This window comes from Neltuma alba, unplaced genomic scaffold, assembly GCF_004799145.2.
Source record: "Neltuma alba isolate B1F8T4 unplaced genomic scaffold, ASM479914v2 tig00002863_pilon, whole genome shotgun sequence".
Classification (NCBI taxonomy): domain Eukaryota; kingdom Viridiplantae; phylum Streptophyta; class Magnoliopsida; order Fabales; family Fabaceae; genus Neltuma; species Neltuma alba.
Window position 1 is genome coordinate 376,584 of NW_021633048.1, and position 18,289 is coordinate 394,872.

Below are 18,289 nucleotides of genomic sequence, written 5' to 3' on the forward strand. Positions count from 1 at the left end.
AAAAAAAAAGACGAAATTATCTCTATTTAAGTTTATTTTTTAAGCTGTGGGAGGGATATTAGATCAAATTAGTAAAAATATATTAAGGGCATTAACATGAATATAATTGTAAATAATTATTTTAAACTTTGTATCAATAATAACAAAAAAATCAATTATTTATAATAATAAATAAAACAATATTTAATACTTATTTTGGTATATTTCATTAATAACTATATTCATAAATAAATATTTTCATATTTTTATTAAAGATTAAGGTGCATCCAGTATCCCGAAGTATTTCTCAGTTGCATCCAACACCCTAAAGTATTTTGTGATGTATCCAACACCTTGAAGTATTTTTTTTAGGTGCGTCTAGCACCGTAAAGTATTTTGTGATGTATCCAACACCTTGAAGTATTTTTTTTAGGTGCGTCTAGCACCGTAAAGTATTTTTTGATGCATCTAGCATCTCAAAATATTTTTTTAAATGCATCTAGCACATAAAAATATTTTTTAGTGCATCCAATATCAAAGTAAAAAAAAATACTTCAAGGTGCTGGACGCTCCTAAAAAATATTTCGGGGTGCTGGATACACCTTAACTCTTTTATTAATAATAAAAATAATTAATTATTTTAGTATTACTTTTAAATCAAGACCATTAAAGTTTTTTTTTTTTTGCCAATGGGCTTTAAAGTTATTTACTCCTCACTTTTTCTCATTCTATCATTATTTTCATCCTATTAAATACTCCTTCCAGTCCTATATATAAACTTCACTTTTAGAAAAGGGTTTGGTCCAAAATATAAATTTTATTTTTGAGTTTATCTAAGCATTTATTACCTTTTTTCTATTTTATCCTTGATTGACTATATTTAGTACTCCCTCTCTCTCTCATTAATATTACCCCATATATTCTCTTTCATCATTTTTTTTATTTAGTACCTCTCTCATTTACTCTCTTAATAAATAAAGCAAATTTGAAAAACATATATTTCTAACATATTTATTATTTAAACTAATTTTAACTGGTAATTCGTTAAACATAATTTAGTTATTTGAAGCTTATATATAAGACCGGAGGGAGTATGAATTTTTTCATCAAACTATTTTCTACTCCAACACATATCAAACATGCCAGTTTTTCATTCCATTCCTTTTCACCACAAACAATTCTCCATAACAAACTGGCCCTAAAGAAAAAGTAGATGGCATAGAAGGATATGTATCACTACTTTTAGTCCTAATTATAAGATTTTAATTTATTAAAGACTATAAATAATATCTTATAATTAAAATAAGAGATAGGACTAGCTAATTCCTTGTTGTTAGTTACAAGTCGGTGCAAAGTATATTTTTGTCTAGCAGTACAATCTCACATAAATAAGTACTACCTCCCATAAACTAATTTAAAAAGATTAAGAAAGTTACATAAATTATTTTAAAATATTATATTTATCATTTATTCAAACTAATATGTCTAGTTTATAAATTGATATATAATCTAATAATACACATAAATATTTTTAAAAAATCATGTAATACATGCTAGAATTAAGTAACTTTTATTTTTTTTCATTTTTTTCAAATTAGTCGACTGAATCTTATATTAAAAATAGTAGTATTTGGTTTTCTCAAGTGCAATCCGCAAGTACTCGTATATACATTTTATTGAACCGTGACTGATCATAAGCAGATATTTTGTTCAGATAAGTGCGAGGATAAGAAAAAATCCGGGTAAAATAAATTTATTGTTGATAACACATGTGATCTTAAAGGATAATATAAACAACAAACTCAGTAAAATCATAGTTTTTTCACATTATCAAAATCCACTGCGAATTTAATACTTGGAAACAAAAACGAATAGATTAATATATATACAAGAGAAAACAATAGTAAATCATAATAAAAATAACAAAATAGAGATAAATACAAATAAATATGAATCAAATCACATCTAAATTATCCAAAAAAATCATATCTATTTATTATTTTTAACTAATTTTAACTGCGATTTTGTTAAACGTAATTTGATTATTTAAAACTTGTATATATTCGATAATGTGGTTATTTTTCATTCCATTCTTTTCACTGCAAACAATTCTCCATAACAAACTGGCCCTAAAGAAAAAACAGATGACATAGAAAGATATGTATTACTATCTCATATCCTAATTATAAGATTTTGTTTATAGATTACGAACAACATTTTATAATTAAGACCAGAGATAGTACTAGCTAATTCCTTGTTACTAGTTACAAGTCGGCGCAAAGTATATTCTTGTCTAGTAGTGCAATCTCACATAAACAAGTACTATCTCCAATTCTTAATATAAGATACAATTAACTAATTTAAAAATATTTAAAAAGTTAAATAAATTATTTTAAAATATTATATTTATCTTTTTTTTTTTGGAAACTAATATGTCTAGTTTATAAGTTTATATATAATCTAATAATACAAATAAGCATGATTTTCTCAAGAGCAATCTGCAAGTATATACATTTCATTGAACCGTGATTGATCATAAGCAGATATTTTGTTCAGATAAATGCGAGGATAAGAGAAAATCCGAGTAAAATAAATCTATTGTTGATAACACATCTGATCTTAAAGGATAATATGAACAGCAAACTCAGTAAAATCATAGTTTTTTCACATTATCAAAATTCACTGTGAATTTAAAATTTGGAGATAAAAACGAAAAGATTAATATGTCCAAGAGAAAACAATAGTAAATCATAATAAAAATAACAAATATAGAGATAAACACAAATAAATATGAATCGAATCACAACTAAATTATCCAAAAAAGAATCATATCTAAATGACATAAAAAAAATATATATCAACATTAACAAATCATTTCAATTCAAACAATAATTATTACACGTGCGCAAGATAACATAAAGAACTTTCAAGCCTCCACGGCATCTGTTTAATTTTGCAGCGATCTGGATAGCAAGTGTCATGGCCGCTTTACTAACCTTCAAGTGCCGATAATTGCTTCCTTATTGAGGTATTTTAATTTACAATTTTTTTTGGGAAGATAATCCTTTGTACTTAGGGGCCAAAATTCTCTGTTCTAGGGATTGAATTTGAAGCGTCAGGTCAGAAATCTCCCGGAGAAGAGATCGCGTCCGCGAGCCCGGCGCTGCTGCTACGAAGCCAAAGCTGCTCTTGACAAGGACTCCGGCGGTTCTTCCGGCAAGGACCTGTCAACGGAACCGCTGGTCAGAAAAGCCCGATGTCGGTGCCAGAAATCGTCTTGGAGCCGGAGAGGAGATCGGGAGGGAGAGGAGAAGAGAGGATTTGATTATAGGTAATTTAGTAATTTAATTCTCAAATCTTACTTTTATAAGGGAACTGGGTTATTAAAAATTTGAGGGACTTCTAGGAAATAGATGTATTAAGTGGGCATTTATAAGCAATTTTTTCCAAAAGCTTTTCTTGCTTATTAATGACGCCGGCGGGAGCCACTCATATGTGAAATGGTTTTGGGTGAGCATCACGAACTTTTTATATCTTGACCAAGTAAGGAGTATCAGGAAATGATAATTTTTCTAATTAAAAGGATAAACTTAACAATTAGGGTTAGTGGGGAAACCAAACTCATAATTTCACATTCATACTACGAATTTTTTTGGGGACTAATTCTTTTCTTGTGTACATGATTTTGTGATTTATTAGTCACTTATATTTCAAACCTACAAACTAATAAATTTATTAAATTTGTAAATTTTTTACATTTATCCTTATTAAAGAGAAGGTATTAAACATATTTCTTTCACTTATTTACTTTATCTCTCTGCATTTATTAAATTAGTAGGGGCAAAATTAAAAAAAAATCATTAATTACCTTATAAGTGACTTACATTTAAGAACAATTTTTTTTTACAAGTGACTTATGAATAGAATGATAAAGACTTAGAAGAAGTTGAGTAATTCACTTCATATATGAAAATACATAAAAGAATTGTCATGTAATTGCTGAGGAATTTGGGGATAGTGTTGCGGAAGTTAGTATCATTCTTCTTGGCAATTTATTGTAATGAATATATGTATTCAGGTCAACGACTCCAGAGGTGACTCGGATTCATTGTGTATATAGGCGCACAAACTTGGTGGCAATTCACATCCAATCCAACATTCAATTCACTGCACAAAGCCATGGGGTGCGGTTTTTCCGTAGGAGATGGGAAGACAAAGGAAGGGAGAACAGAGGCTCAAGCTGCCCGTAAAACCAAGAAGCAGGCTCAGCGACCACGTGCCCACCGTCGCCGACAACCACGTTACGGGTATCAAACTGGAAGCGACGGTGGCATGATCTTCATGACGGGTGCTGCAGCTTCTGGGATGTACGGGGGTGGTGGCGGTTGCGGCGGAGGAGGAGGTTGTGGTGGAGGCGGTGGTTGCGGTGGGGGAGGAGGTTGCGGGGGCGGTGGATGTTGATGCGTACATGGATAATAACATCTGCACCTTTTAATTAATGAGTTGGTAGTATTCTATAATTGTTTTCAATTTTTCCTTTTTTGGTGAGTGAAAAATGTTAGTGAGAAGACAAATTATATGTAAAAATGAGCTTGCTTACATGTGTCGGGTACTCACCGCGAAGACATGAGCAGAATTCTTCACCCAACTCCGATGCCTAATATTTATCTGCACAATCTTGTGCAGAGTCTACTATTTTATTACCTCCGCTCATTAATATAAGATTTTGTTTAACTTTTATTTGGTCATAATTATAAGACCCTAATTATTTTATCTCTTATACTTATATATATTTTTTTAAGATAATCCCTCTAATAATGATAGTTCTATCTAATAAATTTAATTAGTAAGGATATTTTAGGAAAGACAATACCTATTTATTACAAATAACTAATTTAGTTTATTTCTTTAATTTTCTCAAATTAGTCAACTAACTTATATAATTAGGACTGACGGTAGTATTTGGTTTCTTTATTAGAGGGGAAGTGAAAGAAATGGAACGAAGGTCCAGTTACAGGCGCATGAAACAGAGTACTGAGAAATTACAGAAACAGAGTCAGATTAACCCACTATTTTTTTTTTTGAAAAAAAGAAAGATATGGGATAATTCTGTAAGTTTTCATGAGAAGAAGTTGAGATACATATATAAATGTACAACTGAAAAACTATAGACTACCCTTAAGTAGGTGGTGTGTCATATATACAGAGGATTTGACGATAGAACTGGAGTTTTTTTTTTTTTGGAGGGGGGTGGGGGAGGTGGAATGGGATTCGAATTGGTGGTACTTACATTGAAGAGGCGCTAAAATAGAAGTGAACGCAATGGCATTTATCGTCGTATGGGTCGCTCTTTGCTTGTTCATCTTTGCCCTGCTATTTGGAATGTGGTGCCGAGGAAATGGACCCCAGACGGCGTCAAGAGACGGTGTTGCTATTGTTGTCCACCATCACCGCCCATTTCATGGCGGCGGAGGAGATGCGGGATGTGGCTGTGGAGGTGTTTGTTAGACCTACGTATCTGATCACAATGAACTCACGGATAATACGGCACAATTTTATTGCTAGTCAGATTTGATTAAAGCTTTGCTGTGAATAGTTGTTAGTTTTAAAACACTTGGAATCCTTGTAGAGCACTCATTCTATTCAGAAATGTGATGTATTTTTTTTTTTTAAGTATCATGTTAAAAAAATAATACTCTGTGAGATACTACCTCCGATCCTTAGTATAAGAGCTCATTTGACTTTTATTTTAATCATAAATATAAGATTTCAATCCATTTTATCTCTCATGTTTATTCATTTTTTTCCTAAGATAGTCCTTGTACTAATTGTAGTTATAGCTAATACCAATGCACTTGATTGATATTTTAAGAAAAATAATACATATTTATTGTAAATAACTAGTTTAACTAGTTTCTTTAATATACTTAAATTAGTTAACTAGTTTTTATATTAAGAACTGAAGTATAAAATTTTAATCCACTTTGCGTCTTAAATTTATTAGTTTTTTCAAATTAATTTATCTAACTTATAAATAATATAAAATTGGGATCAGATTAGCAAATTGAAGAAAATAAATGGATGAAATTAGATAGAGTTTGAATGCGTAACTGGAATCGTTTCCCATCCATATGATGTGCATGTATGTGGATCCCCTCTCCATTAGTAATTTATCTCCGGTGTGACAATGTCGACGTTGCTCACTTTTGGCTATCAGACCAATCAAACATTGCTACATTGATTAATTAACACTTGATTCAACCAGAGAAAGTGAATTACGGGGCATTCATTCTTTTTCCCCTTTGATTATGTTTGGTAAGAAGTATTGAAAATGAGAGATTGGGATTGAGATTGCAATTGAGAAAATCTATTAAAAGAGTGTTTAGTATAAGAGATTGTTTGTTATATGAAATTACCCAAACCCATGTATGTGGGATTGGAGAATACCATGGGAGGAAGTGGTATTCCCCAATCCCATCTTTATGGGTTTGCCTAATCCCATATAATAAGTAATTACTCATACTAAATATTATTTTAATAATTTTTTTCAATTACAATTACAATTACAATCCCAATTCCATATTTTTAATGTTTCGTACCAAACGGGACCTTTATTCCATCGAGATGACCTTTGGAAAATATATATATATTTATATATATAGAAACTTGAGCTTCAAGTTTTTTATTTATTTTTTAATCTTTAATTACATGTAATTTGCACGGGTATGTATTTAAAGTTTTTTTTAATTTATACTTTTTAAACAATAAATTTATGTCTTCAATGAAGTAATTATTAGAATGCCGTTTTTATTTTAAAATAGATTATGTATGTACTATCTCTCAGAATAAATCTATTAGAAACACAAAAATAAAATACTCCTCCGGTCCTAATTATAAGACCCAATTGACTTATTTGAGGAGATTAAGGAAGTAAGTTAAGTTGATTATTTATAATAAATAAGTGTTGTTATTCCTAAAATATCCTTGCTAATTAAGTATATTGGCTAAAACTATCATTATTAGAAGGATTATCTTTGAAAAAAATGCATAAATATAAGAGATAAAATGGATTGGGTCTTATAATTAGGACCAAATAAAAAGTCAAATTGGGTCTTATAATAAGGACCGGAGGAGTAATATTAAGTTTTTGTTGCCATAAAAAAATAATATTAAGTCTAAACTATCTAATTTTATATATTATCAACGCTCCAAATTTGAGGTCCTCGAGCAAAGGGACACGGGTTTCCCTCCATTTCCAGCGGGAGATGCAAGGGAATCAAAAAAAGGGAAAAGAAAAGAGAGTCAACTCATCACATTTCTTTCAAATGCTAACTCCTAAATTTTGTTAGCATCAAGCCTTTTTACTAATTCATATGTATGAAATGGCCGGTTGAATGATACTCCTCTGGTCCTAATACATTTATATTTATAAGACAGAGAAAAAAGATACTACTTCCAGTTCTTAATATAAGACCCTGTTTGACTTTTATTTTGGTCCTAAATATAAGACTTTAATCCACTTTGTCTCTTATATTTATACATTTTTTCCCTAAAGTAGCCATTTTAGCAATGATAGTTCTAGTCAATATATTTGATTAGCAAGGATATTTTAGAAAAGACAATACCTATTTATGACAAATAACTAACTCAACTTAATTCCTTAATCTTCTCAAATTAATCAACTGGCTCTTATAATTAGAACCGGAGATAGTATTTTTTTTATCATATTTATAAGACAAAAATTTTTTTTGTATAGATATACAATTTTATTATTTATTTATTATTATATTGATTTTGTTTATATGAGATATAATATATATTAAATAGGGAAAATTAAAAAATATTAAATTTTAAATAAAAATTAATAAAATTTAAATTTTTTATAAAATATTTTAGAAGTGATTTATAAATAAAATCATACGTGTACAAGACAACCACGTCATCGTCGGCAACCACGTCACATGAATAGAACTAGAGCTGACAGCGGCATGGTCTTCATGATGGGTGCTGCGGCGATGTAAGGGGGAGACGGAGCTAGTGGTGGAGGCGGAGGCTGCGGCGGCGCGCGGATGCTGATGCGTGCATAAAACAATTGATCGATTGTTTTTGCAGCCGAGGAAGTGTTCATAAATATATTCATAATTTCGCTGTAAATAAGCTTGATGTTATTTTTAATTCTGGTCTTTGAAATTTAAAAGAAGTGGTTTTTCAGAAATAAAAAAATCTTCAGACGGAACCCAATAAGGTTACATTTCAGGCATCATAGTTTCAAATTTCAAGCACAGCTACTATAACTAAAGCGCAGCTAAAATTGATACTCTAAATATTCATGCCAAAAAAGACAGCAGCGAGCTTCATCATAACATATAGGTGTGTCTTGACACCCCCTCCCCAAAAAAAAAAAAAAAACCCAAAGAATTGCCGTGTAATTGCATAGGAATTTGGGGGGAGTGCTATAGAAGTTAGTATCATTGTTCTTGGCAATTTATCATGAATTGTGTGTTCAGGTCAACGACTCTAGACTTTAGTCAATCGGATTCATTATATATAAAGGCGCACAAAACAAGAGACAAATCACATCCAACATTCAATTCATTACTTAAAGCCATGGGGTGCAGTTTTTCCGTCGGAGATGACAAGACAAAGGAAGACGGAACAAAGGCTCGAGCTGCCCATAAAACCAAGAAGCAGGCTCATCATCGACCACGTGCCCACCGTCGTCGACAGCCACGTCACGGATATCAAACCGGAAGCGACGGTGGCATGACCTTCATGACGGTTGCTGCCGCTTCTGGGATGTACGGAGGTGGTGGCGGTTGCGGTGGAGGAGGAGTTGTGGCGACGGTGGTGGTTGTGGTGGCGGAGGCGGTCGATGTTGATGCGTGCGTGGATAATATCATTTGGACCTCTTAATTAATGAGTTAGCAATATTCTGTATGTTTTCAATTTTTTCTTTTTTCGTATGTGGAAACTGTCAGTGAGAAGACAAATTCTACGTAAATGAGCTTGCTTACATGTGTCGGGTACTTACTGCGAAGACATGGGCAGAATTCTTCACCCATACATATATATGTATATATGCCTCCAACTCCAGTGCATAATTTTTATCTGCGCAATCTTGTGCAGAGTCTACTATTGTATTTGGTTTAATTTCTTTATTAGAGGGAAAATGAAAGAAATTAAACGAAGGTCCAGTTACAAGTACATGAAACAGAGTACTGATATGATGCTGATATAATAAAGAAAATACAGAAACAGGGTCAGATTAACCCCTTTTTTGGTTTTGGGTGACGAAGATTAACCCTTTACTAATTAAAAAAAAGAAGATATGGGTAATTATGTAAGTTTTCATGAGAAGAAGTTGAGATACTACTTCCGGTTTTAATTATAAGAGCTAATTGACTAATTTGAGGAGATTAAAGAAAGATGTTAAGTTAGTTATTTGTAATAAATATGTGATGTCTTTCCTAAAATATCCTTGCTAATTAAGTGTATTAGCTATAGCCACCATTGTCAGGAGGACTATTTTGAAAAAAAAAGTATAAATATAAAAGATAAAGTAAATTTGGATTTTATATTTAGGATCAAAATAAAAGTCCAACAGAATTTTATATTAAAAATCAGAGGTAGCACATATATAAATGTATAACTAAAAAACTGTAGACGACCCCTAGTAGCAGTAGGTGTTGTGCCATATATACAGAGTATCTGAAGATAGCGTTTTTTTTTTTTTTTGGTTGAGAGATGGGATTCGAAGAGGCGCTAAAATAGAAGTCAACGCAATGGCACGTACGCGGAATGCAAGTCGTGGTCAATGTGCTAACCCAATAAAAGACGAGATAAATATCTAAAATTTGAATTTCCTTGCCATGCGTAATGTGGACTCGATCGAACAATATGAAATTTAATAGCAGCATGAGATGGAAACTTTATACTCCTCCGCTCCTTATTATAAGACCCAATTTAACTTTTTATTTGGTCCTAATTATAAGACCCAATCCATTTTCTCTTTTATTTATGTATTTTTTTCCAAAATAATCCTTCTAATAATGATAGTTTTAGCCCATATACTTAATTAGCAAGGATATTTTAGGAATAACAACACTTATTTATTATAAATAACCAACTTAACTTACTTCCTTAATCTCCTCAAATAAATCAATTGGGTTTTATAATTAAGACCGGAGGAGTACTATAAAAGCAAATATGATCCGTGATGAGATTTAATAAGGTGCGATAATGGACCCTACTTTGGTGGCATTTATCGTCGTATGGGTCGCTCTTTGCTTTTTCATCTTTGCCCTGCTATTTGGAATGTGGTGCCGAGGAAGTGGACCCCAGACGACGTCACGCGACGGTGTTGCCATTGTTGCCCGCCATCACCGCCCATTTCATGGAGGCGGAGGAGATGCGGGATGTGGTGGTGGTGGCTGTTAAACCTGCCTGATCACGATGAACTCACGGATAATACGGCACAATTTTATTACTAATCAGATTTTATCAGAGCTTTGTCGTGAATAGTTCAGTTCTACAGCACTTGGAATCCTTGCAGAGCACCCATTCTATTCAGAGTTGCGATGTATTTTTTCTTCTTCTGAAGTATCATGTCAAAAAATAAAATAATATATTGTTTTTTTTGTTGCCATAACAAAATAATGTTAAGTCTAAACTATCTAATTTTATATACTATCAACACTCCAAAATTATGCTTCGGTTGGATAGAAAGAAAAGTTGGGAGGAAAGAAAATGAGACGAGAGAAAACAGAAAGAAGAGAAAATATTATTATGCATCTTTTCTGGATGAAAGAAAGAAAATGGAGAGAAAAGAAAATGAATAAATATATGAATGATTAAAATATCCTTATCTCAAAGTATATTATGTTTAAAACTAAATTAAATATCACAATAAAAAATGATATGAACATTAATATTATCAAATAATTTAAAATAAAACTAATTAATAAAAATATATTATCATATTAATATATTTAAAATCAAATAGTTTAGTAAAAATGTTATGTTTAATAGAAAAATAAAATGTAGATATTTTTTTAAATTAAATATAATAAAAGAAAATAAATAAAATATATATTATGTACAATTATTATTAAATAATAAAAAGTTTATTATAAAAGTTGAAAAAGATGGAGAATGTATGTGTATGGGCCTGTACAGTTAGTATCAATTCCGAGTATTACATTAAATGTGAAAAAATAGATTTTATATATTGGTTTGGAACTTGGCTAAATTATAAAGTAGCCATAAATAAAATTAAAAAAACATTGTATTAAAAGCAAAATATGTGTTTATTCACTTAATAACAAGGCCTTGCCACGACCTTGCCCGGACCATGCCGGGACTTGCCCGCGCTTGCTCCAACCTTGCCCGGACCGTGCCGGGACTTGCCCACCCCTTGGAGTCCCCCCTATAGGGAGGCATACAACAAATATGAATTTTCTACTCATTTTCTCTCCATCAAACAAAGAGTTGAGGTCTTCGAGCAAAGAGGCACGAGTTTCTCTGCATTTCCACCCGGAGATAGAAAAAGAGAAGAGAGTCAACTCATCTTATTTCTTTCAACTCCCAAATTTTGTGAGTATTAAACCTTTTTTGACTAATTCAAATGTATATGAAATGGTTGACTGATACAAGACAAGGAACTTTCAACTTACATGGGCGCGCATACAGAAATTAAGATGGTAGTTGCTCGCAATTATGAATTGTGCGCGCGCGTCTAGATATATACATACACGCACATATATATATAGAACCACACAAACTGAGACAATTCATATGCGATTTCAGTTCTTTACATAAAGCCATGGGGTGCACTTTTTCCACGGAAGATAAGACGAAGAGATATAAGATGAAGGCTGAAGCTGCCCGGAAAACTAAGGCGGCTCAACCACGTCATCGTCGGCAACCACGTCACGTGAATAGAACCGGAGCTGACGGCGGCATGGTCTTCATGATGGGTGCTGCGGCGATGTACGGGGGAGACGGAGCTAGTGGTGGAGGTTGTGATGGAGGCGGAGGCTGCGGCGGCGGCGGATGTTGATGCGTGCATAAAACAACTGATCGATTGTTTTTGCAGCCGAGAAAGTGTTGACAAATAGATTCAAAATTTCGTTGTAAATAAGCTTCGTCGTTGTTAAAATATGCATGTTTATGCCTGCAAGCTGCAATGTATAGTTTTTGTTCTGCGCATCTTATGCGAAGAGAGTATATATTGGTGTCCTTCTTGCGAAGATGGCCGGATAATCGCACGCTTGGTTGATTACCATTTACTGATTTTCAAATAAAAACAACAATAAGATTTAAACAAAAATTAAAACAACCATTGATAAGAATAAAAAATACGATTTAAATTCTTAATGAACAGTATTTAATTCTAAAATAAAAATAAAATAACATATTCATAGTGTAAATTCTTGTTTTATAATTTATAAATTTATAATATACACACGCACATTTTGGCCAAGTCAGCCAATTTTTTATTTGTTCTTTTTCGGACGATACATCCATTTGCCTCGACCAGACAGGGATTGTTTCACTGGTTAGTCTTTTTGGTTCAATTTTATCTTTTACTGCGATGATTCCTATTTATCTTAAATTTAACACCGCACCCCTCTTTCTAAGTCTATTTTTGCAAATTCGCCTGCCAATTTTGTACGATTTCAAAGTTCACGTGCATGTATTATGATCAAAGTATAATGTGTCGTAAGTTTCTCCTCCGACAAAAAATAAAAAATAAAATAAAATTCAATGGCAGGAGACCAAGGTAATATGTTTAGTCTTCTGATTTTTCATCAAGTTTCAGTCTCTTATGTTTATAAAATATAATTTCAATAATTTTTTGTTGAAAAATTAAATAATATAATTTATTCTTAATACTGTTAGTTTCATTAAAAAAAATATTGACTCGGCAAAATTAAATGACAATTATATACTTAGGCGTCCATGAATCATGTTTAAATTTTAATGTTTTAATATATTTATTTTTATATTTTAAGATTAAAACTAACCTGTTAAAAATTTTGTGATTATATTAAAGGATAAAAAATAATTATTTTTATATTTTAATGTAATTTGTGAGCATTAAAAATTTTGCCACGGCATTTGTTTTCATTTATTATATTGAAATATTAAATTTAAACATTTTTATCAGCATTTATTAGTAAATTATTATTTAAATTTGTTCAGTCAACACCCTTTTTTAATTAAGGAATTGAAAATATATTCTATAATCTTAATCAGGACTAAATTGAAATTTCATGTAAAATCTGGGGATTAAAAAATATAATATTCCCCTTGTCTTTAATATAAGATCTAATTATGTAAGGTCTATGTCATATGTTTATCAATTTTTTCAAATTAGCCTTATTAATAATCAAATAGAAGAGATAGGAAGGAAATTAATGAAAATGCTTAAGGAGTTTAAAAAAAATCATATTAACTAATTTAATTAATATTTTTAATTTATTTAAATTAGTTAATTAATTCTTGCATGTCCTGGATTAAGTACTGGAGGAGTAATATACTTTAACTTAAACACCTACAGATCTGGAGAAATAATTTTTGGATGAATTTTTTTGTTGCGACCAGAAATTCGAAGTATTCAAGAATCAACAGGCGCTAGAATATTTTATCCCCGGAAACCCCTTTTTTTTTTTGGGGGGGGGGGGGGGACGCGCTTGAATAGAAGTCAAACACAACTACGCGTACACGTAATGCGAGTCGTGGTCAACAAGAAAAAGTCATGGTCAACATTGGCCATCGACCACGTCAATTTTACCTTGCCAGTAACTTCTCCGGAAGTTATGAGGGAAATCCATGAAAAAAGAAAAAAGAAGGTTAAATGTTTAAAATTCCAATTCAGAAAGGTAACATATGTAAATTACCGGGGGAAAATGAGGCGTGAATGGGATATTTTGAAAATGTTTTGAAATTACCTATATGCTTTTTTGTGACCAAAAAAGTTATGAAATTTATCATTTTCAGTTTAATACTTATCATTCCCAATTCAGCACTTATTATTTGCAGTTTACAACTTGTTAATTAGCTAATTGACTAAAATAATAAAAAATAAAAAAATTATGAAACTTATAATAATTTTCAATTCAATACTTTTTATTGTAAGTTCAACACTTGTTATTTCTAATTTTGTAACTTGTTAATTAACTAACTAACTAAAATAATAAAAAATAAAAATTATGCAACTTTTTATTTCTAATTTAATACTTGTTATTAATCCGTCAACACTTGCCATTTTCAATTCTATTAATGTCATTTATATTACAGAAAGACATATGGGTAATATCACAATATTTTAAAAATGTCAATTCAGACCTCATTTCCTTTCCTATTATTTTCAAGTAAAATCTCTGAAATTTTATTACATATATATATTTTAACTTGCATTGTCAGGTACAATAACATCGCCGTACTAGAAATAATCAATCAAAGACGAGCAAAGCCCCTAAAATTTGAACTTTTCTTCCCATGGACTCGATCGAACATTATGAAATTAAATTACAGCGTGTGATGATGGAAACTTTATACTATAAAAGCATATCTATTAATATGATTGATGGGCATGTACGTACAGATCTCTCTGAGCTTGAGCAAATAAAGATGGAGCCAGTTTTAATTGCATTTATCGTCGTAGTTGTTTGCTTATTCGTCTTTATCTTAGTATTTGGGATATTGTGTGGAGGAAACCGACGACAACCAACATTAGGAGGCGGCGGCGGCGGCGGTAATACTGATCATCTTCAGCATCATCACCACAGCCATCTCTTTCATGGTGGAATTATCGCAGATGCTGGGGCTATTGCAGCCTCTGGTGGAGGACTTGCCGGATTCGATGTTGGCGGTGGTGGAGGAGGGGGATGTGATGCTGGCGGAGGAGGAGGTGGTGGTGCTAGTGCTTGCTAAACACACTCCATCTCATCACAATAAAGTCAAAGCTGCGCTATTTCAATTTATGACACGATTTTTAAATTTAATTGAAATTGGAGTGAATCATAACTTGGTTGTAACGAGTAAATATAGTTGTTAATTAAGAGTTAAGACGTCTGAAATCCTTGTGGTATATATCTTTTCTATTTTGCGTAAGCTCTTCAGGCCATTTTTAAAACACAACAACAGGCTCAGACTAATTTGGATCGAAACATAATAGGAGTCATTAAAGTTGGTGTCACTGACTCTTAAGATGCTGTATTTTCACGCCTCGAACTCGACACCCGTGGTTAAACTAAAACAGCTTCAATAAACTTTGATCAAGTTTTTCTTTAAAAAAAAAAATAGACGTTCCTTTGTAAAAAAAAAAGGCCATCATTTAATTAAACACAACAAATTAAATATTTTCAAACATAGCAACCACTCAAACCAGACAGTAGAAATCAAATTGATTCTATCCCATAAAACAGCATCAACCACTGGTTATGACATAATTCATGGTGACATGAGTTTAATAATTTGGAGCATTATATTAATTAATCCGAATAGCTTCCAAGCCTCTTGGCATAGAAGCACATATCACCTTTCGTTGAAGTCGAACGTAATCCTTGTACGTCATGCTCTTGAACAATGGCTTTTCCTTCTCCAATAACTCCGGTGCAGGTCCCATTTCTTTATCCGCTTCTGGTCCGTTCGCTGCCACAACACTAACTCTCGTCTCTTTCTCATTCACAACTGCTCGATGCCAAACACTCTTATACCGCCCATTACTCACAACCTATTACCAAAAGGTCAGAATTTGTAGCCATTGAGAACACAAAACTGTAAAGTTCTTTATGCATGTGAAGGATATGGACTGAAAGTGAAATTAAAGTGACCTCAAGTTGATCGCCAGTGTTGACAATTAAGGAATTAGGAAGAGGATCAACGTTAACCCATTTGCCATTGTGCTTCAATTGAAGGCCTCTGATTCCATTTTGAATGAGGATATCCAAGAAGCCATTATCAGTGTGAGGAGGAAGCCCCAGAGCAAGGTCAGGTTGAGGACATGGAGGGTAAAGGTTCAGTTGAAGTTTCTGGTACCCATGATCAAAACCTGAGTACTCAATAATGGCATCCGGTTTTAATCCTAAACTCTCCGATATTCCCTGAAGCAATGTCCTCGACAAGCCTCTGATTGCCTTACTATACTCCACAGCAATCTCCCTGTAAAAACAGAAGACCATTCATAGAAGAAGATAAATTTAAGATAAGAGATGAAGAAAATGGAAGAGGGCGTTGATGATGTTGAATACGTACTTGAAACCAGGTGGTTTGTGAGGAAAATTGAGTTGTCCGTGAAAATTGTAAACTTTAAGATGATCTATCCAATAATGGACATTCCCTCCTACTCCTCGAGAAAGGGCACTAGTTCCATACTTGATGGAAGGTAGCAGGTCATCATTACAAAATTCCTTCTTTTCCTCCAGAGGGAGATTATGAAACTCGATGGCCTTGTCCAGAACATGTTCCATTAAACTCTCTGGAATCCCATGATTTGTGATCTGAAAAGCCCCCCACACAGAGATCAAAATTGATATAAGAATAAAAATCGCATTTTTGCGATCATAAGAATACAAATGAAGCACCCATACCATGCTGTTTCGATTTCATACAAAGCTTTGTAATTTTCAAGCTCAAAGGAGACTCAACAGTGAAAACTCTCAAGTACTCTGTTTTGTCAATGTAGGAACAGAGTAAGGAAGAAGGATGAGAAATTACCATGAAGAAGCCCCAGTGTTGGCAAGCTTGGCCGAGTTTGCGAACTGCGGCAGCGTGGATTTGAGAGTCGGGGGAGGTGAGGCGGGAGAAGTCGATGACAGGGATGAGAGCAGCCAGCTCATCTGCCATGTCATCACGACCTTCAGAATCGGTGAGAGTGTGGTAGCGGGAAGGGATGAGAGCGCCGCCGTTTGATTCCGACAAGGCTTTCACGCTTGAGACGCCGGAACCGGAAGCCATGGATGAGGATAAAAACAAAGGCTATGAAACTATGAATGAAATAAATACTGTAAAAGGAATCGTGGCGTTAGATACAGTGGGCGACCCATTTTATGCACACTTTCCAGTGCTATGCATGCATGACAACAAGTTGTTGTCTGTCCTGAACCCAAATGTTCTCCTGTAAATCCACATTAAATCAGGCTGTTTCTTTAATTTCTGTGCCACTGAATTAATCTCCTTCACTTATGACAAGGTAGAGTGGCAAAATCCTGCTTTTTACGAGAATGACTTGATTCTACAGAGTAATTAATTACCACTCTAGTACTATTAATTAATTACTGGTCTAGTAATATTTACAATTGATTTTCAATATGTTTCATGCGGATGAAAAAAAATTTTAAACTTCATAAACCCTCATTTAAAATTTAATAACTTTTTAACTTTATCTCTATTTATACTTTATATGAACAAATTCAATATAATAATAAATAAAGAGTAAAATTATACATTCATATAAAACATTCCTCTTAGTACCCTGTAAATAGGACTAAAAAATATATTCTCTCTGACTAGAGGAGTATTATTTATCAAGAATGACTTGATTCAATCTATAAGTCACTTGAAGAATAATTAATAATTATTTATCAATTTTGCCCTTACAATTATTACTTAAATGTGACTTTTTGCATTTTTCTTTTTTATTCACAACCTTATTTAATGTGAATAAAGCTGAAAAAAGTTATCAATTTACTACACATATTTAATGAGTTAATTGTCATTTTTTGTTTTGATGATTAGTTAAAGCCAATTATATTGTGAACAGCAAGGACTATTTTTTTTAAACAATATCACTTATTTGAAAAAAATGTTATATGATGAAATTTAAAAAGCAAGTATCAAACCATTATTTTACTTTAACTCTAACTTATTTAAATATATTCGGTTAATTTTGTCTTTACTTCTTAAAATTTGATGTTATTTTTAATTTTGGTCCTTAAAAATTAAAAAAATGTTTTTCAGAAATAAAAAAATCTTTTGACGGAACCCACTAAGGTTAAATTTTAGGAATCATAGTTTCAAATTTCAAGCACTATAACTAAAGCGCAGCTAAAATTGATACTTTAAATATTCATAGCAAAAAAGACACAGCAGCGACCATCTTCATAACATATAGGTGTGCCTTAACACTCCCCCCCCCCCCAAAAAAAAAAAAAACTGCTAGATATAATCTTAACTCCACATATGATAAATTTGTGATCCTTAGTTTGGTCACAATATAGTAATCCCTAGAAATTAAGAAGCCTTTGTTATGATACATGTTTGAATAGTCTAAAATAAACCCAACATATCGTAAATTAGCAATCCT

At 32.4% G+C, this 18,289-nt stretch overlaps 1 protein-coding gene and 1 long non-coding RNA gene across 2 annotated transcripts; one reads left to right on the forward strand and one right to left on the reverse strand.

Annotated features, from left to right (window-relative positions):
- Window positions 1-2,943: 2,943 nt before the first annotated feature.
- LOC114739508 (uncharacterized) lies at window positions 2,944-4,535 on the forward strand. Its single transcript, XR_003739610.1, has 3 exons — window positions 2,944-3,007; window positions 3,078-3,310; window positions 4,058-4,535. It is a non-coding gene; the product is annotated as an uncharacterized LOC114739508 (long non-coding RNA).
- Window positions 4,536-15,472: 10,937 nt separating this feature from the next.
- On the reverse strand, window positions 15,473-16,941 carry LOC114739591 (flavanone 3-dioxygenase 2-like). The gene is made up of 4 exons (XM_028927673.1): window positions 16,702-16,941; window positions 16,240-16,484; window positions 15,819-16,146; window positions 15,473-15,718 (listed from the first exon to the last, which is right to left on the reverse strand). Exons 1-4 carry the CDS (start codon window positions 16,939-16,941, stop codon window positions 15,473-15,475), a joined length of 1,059 nt encoding a protein of 352 aa, XP_028783506.1.
- Window positions 16,942-18,289: the final 1,348 nt, after the last annotated feature.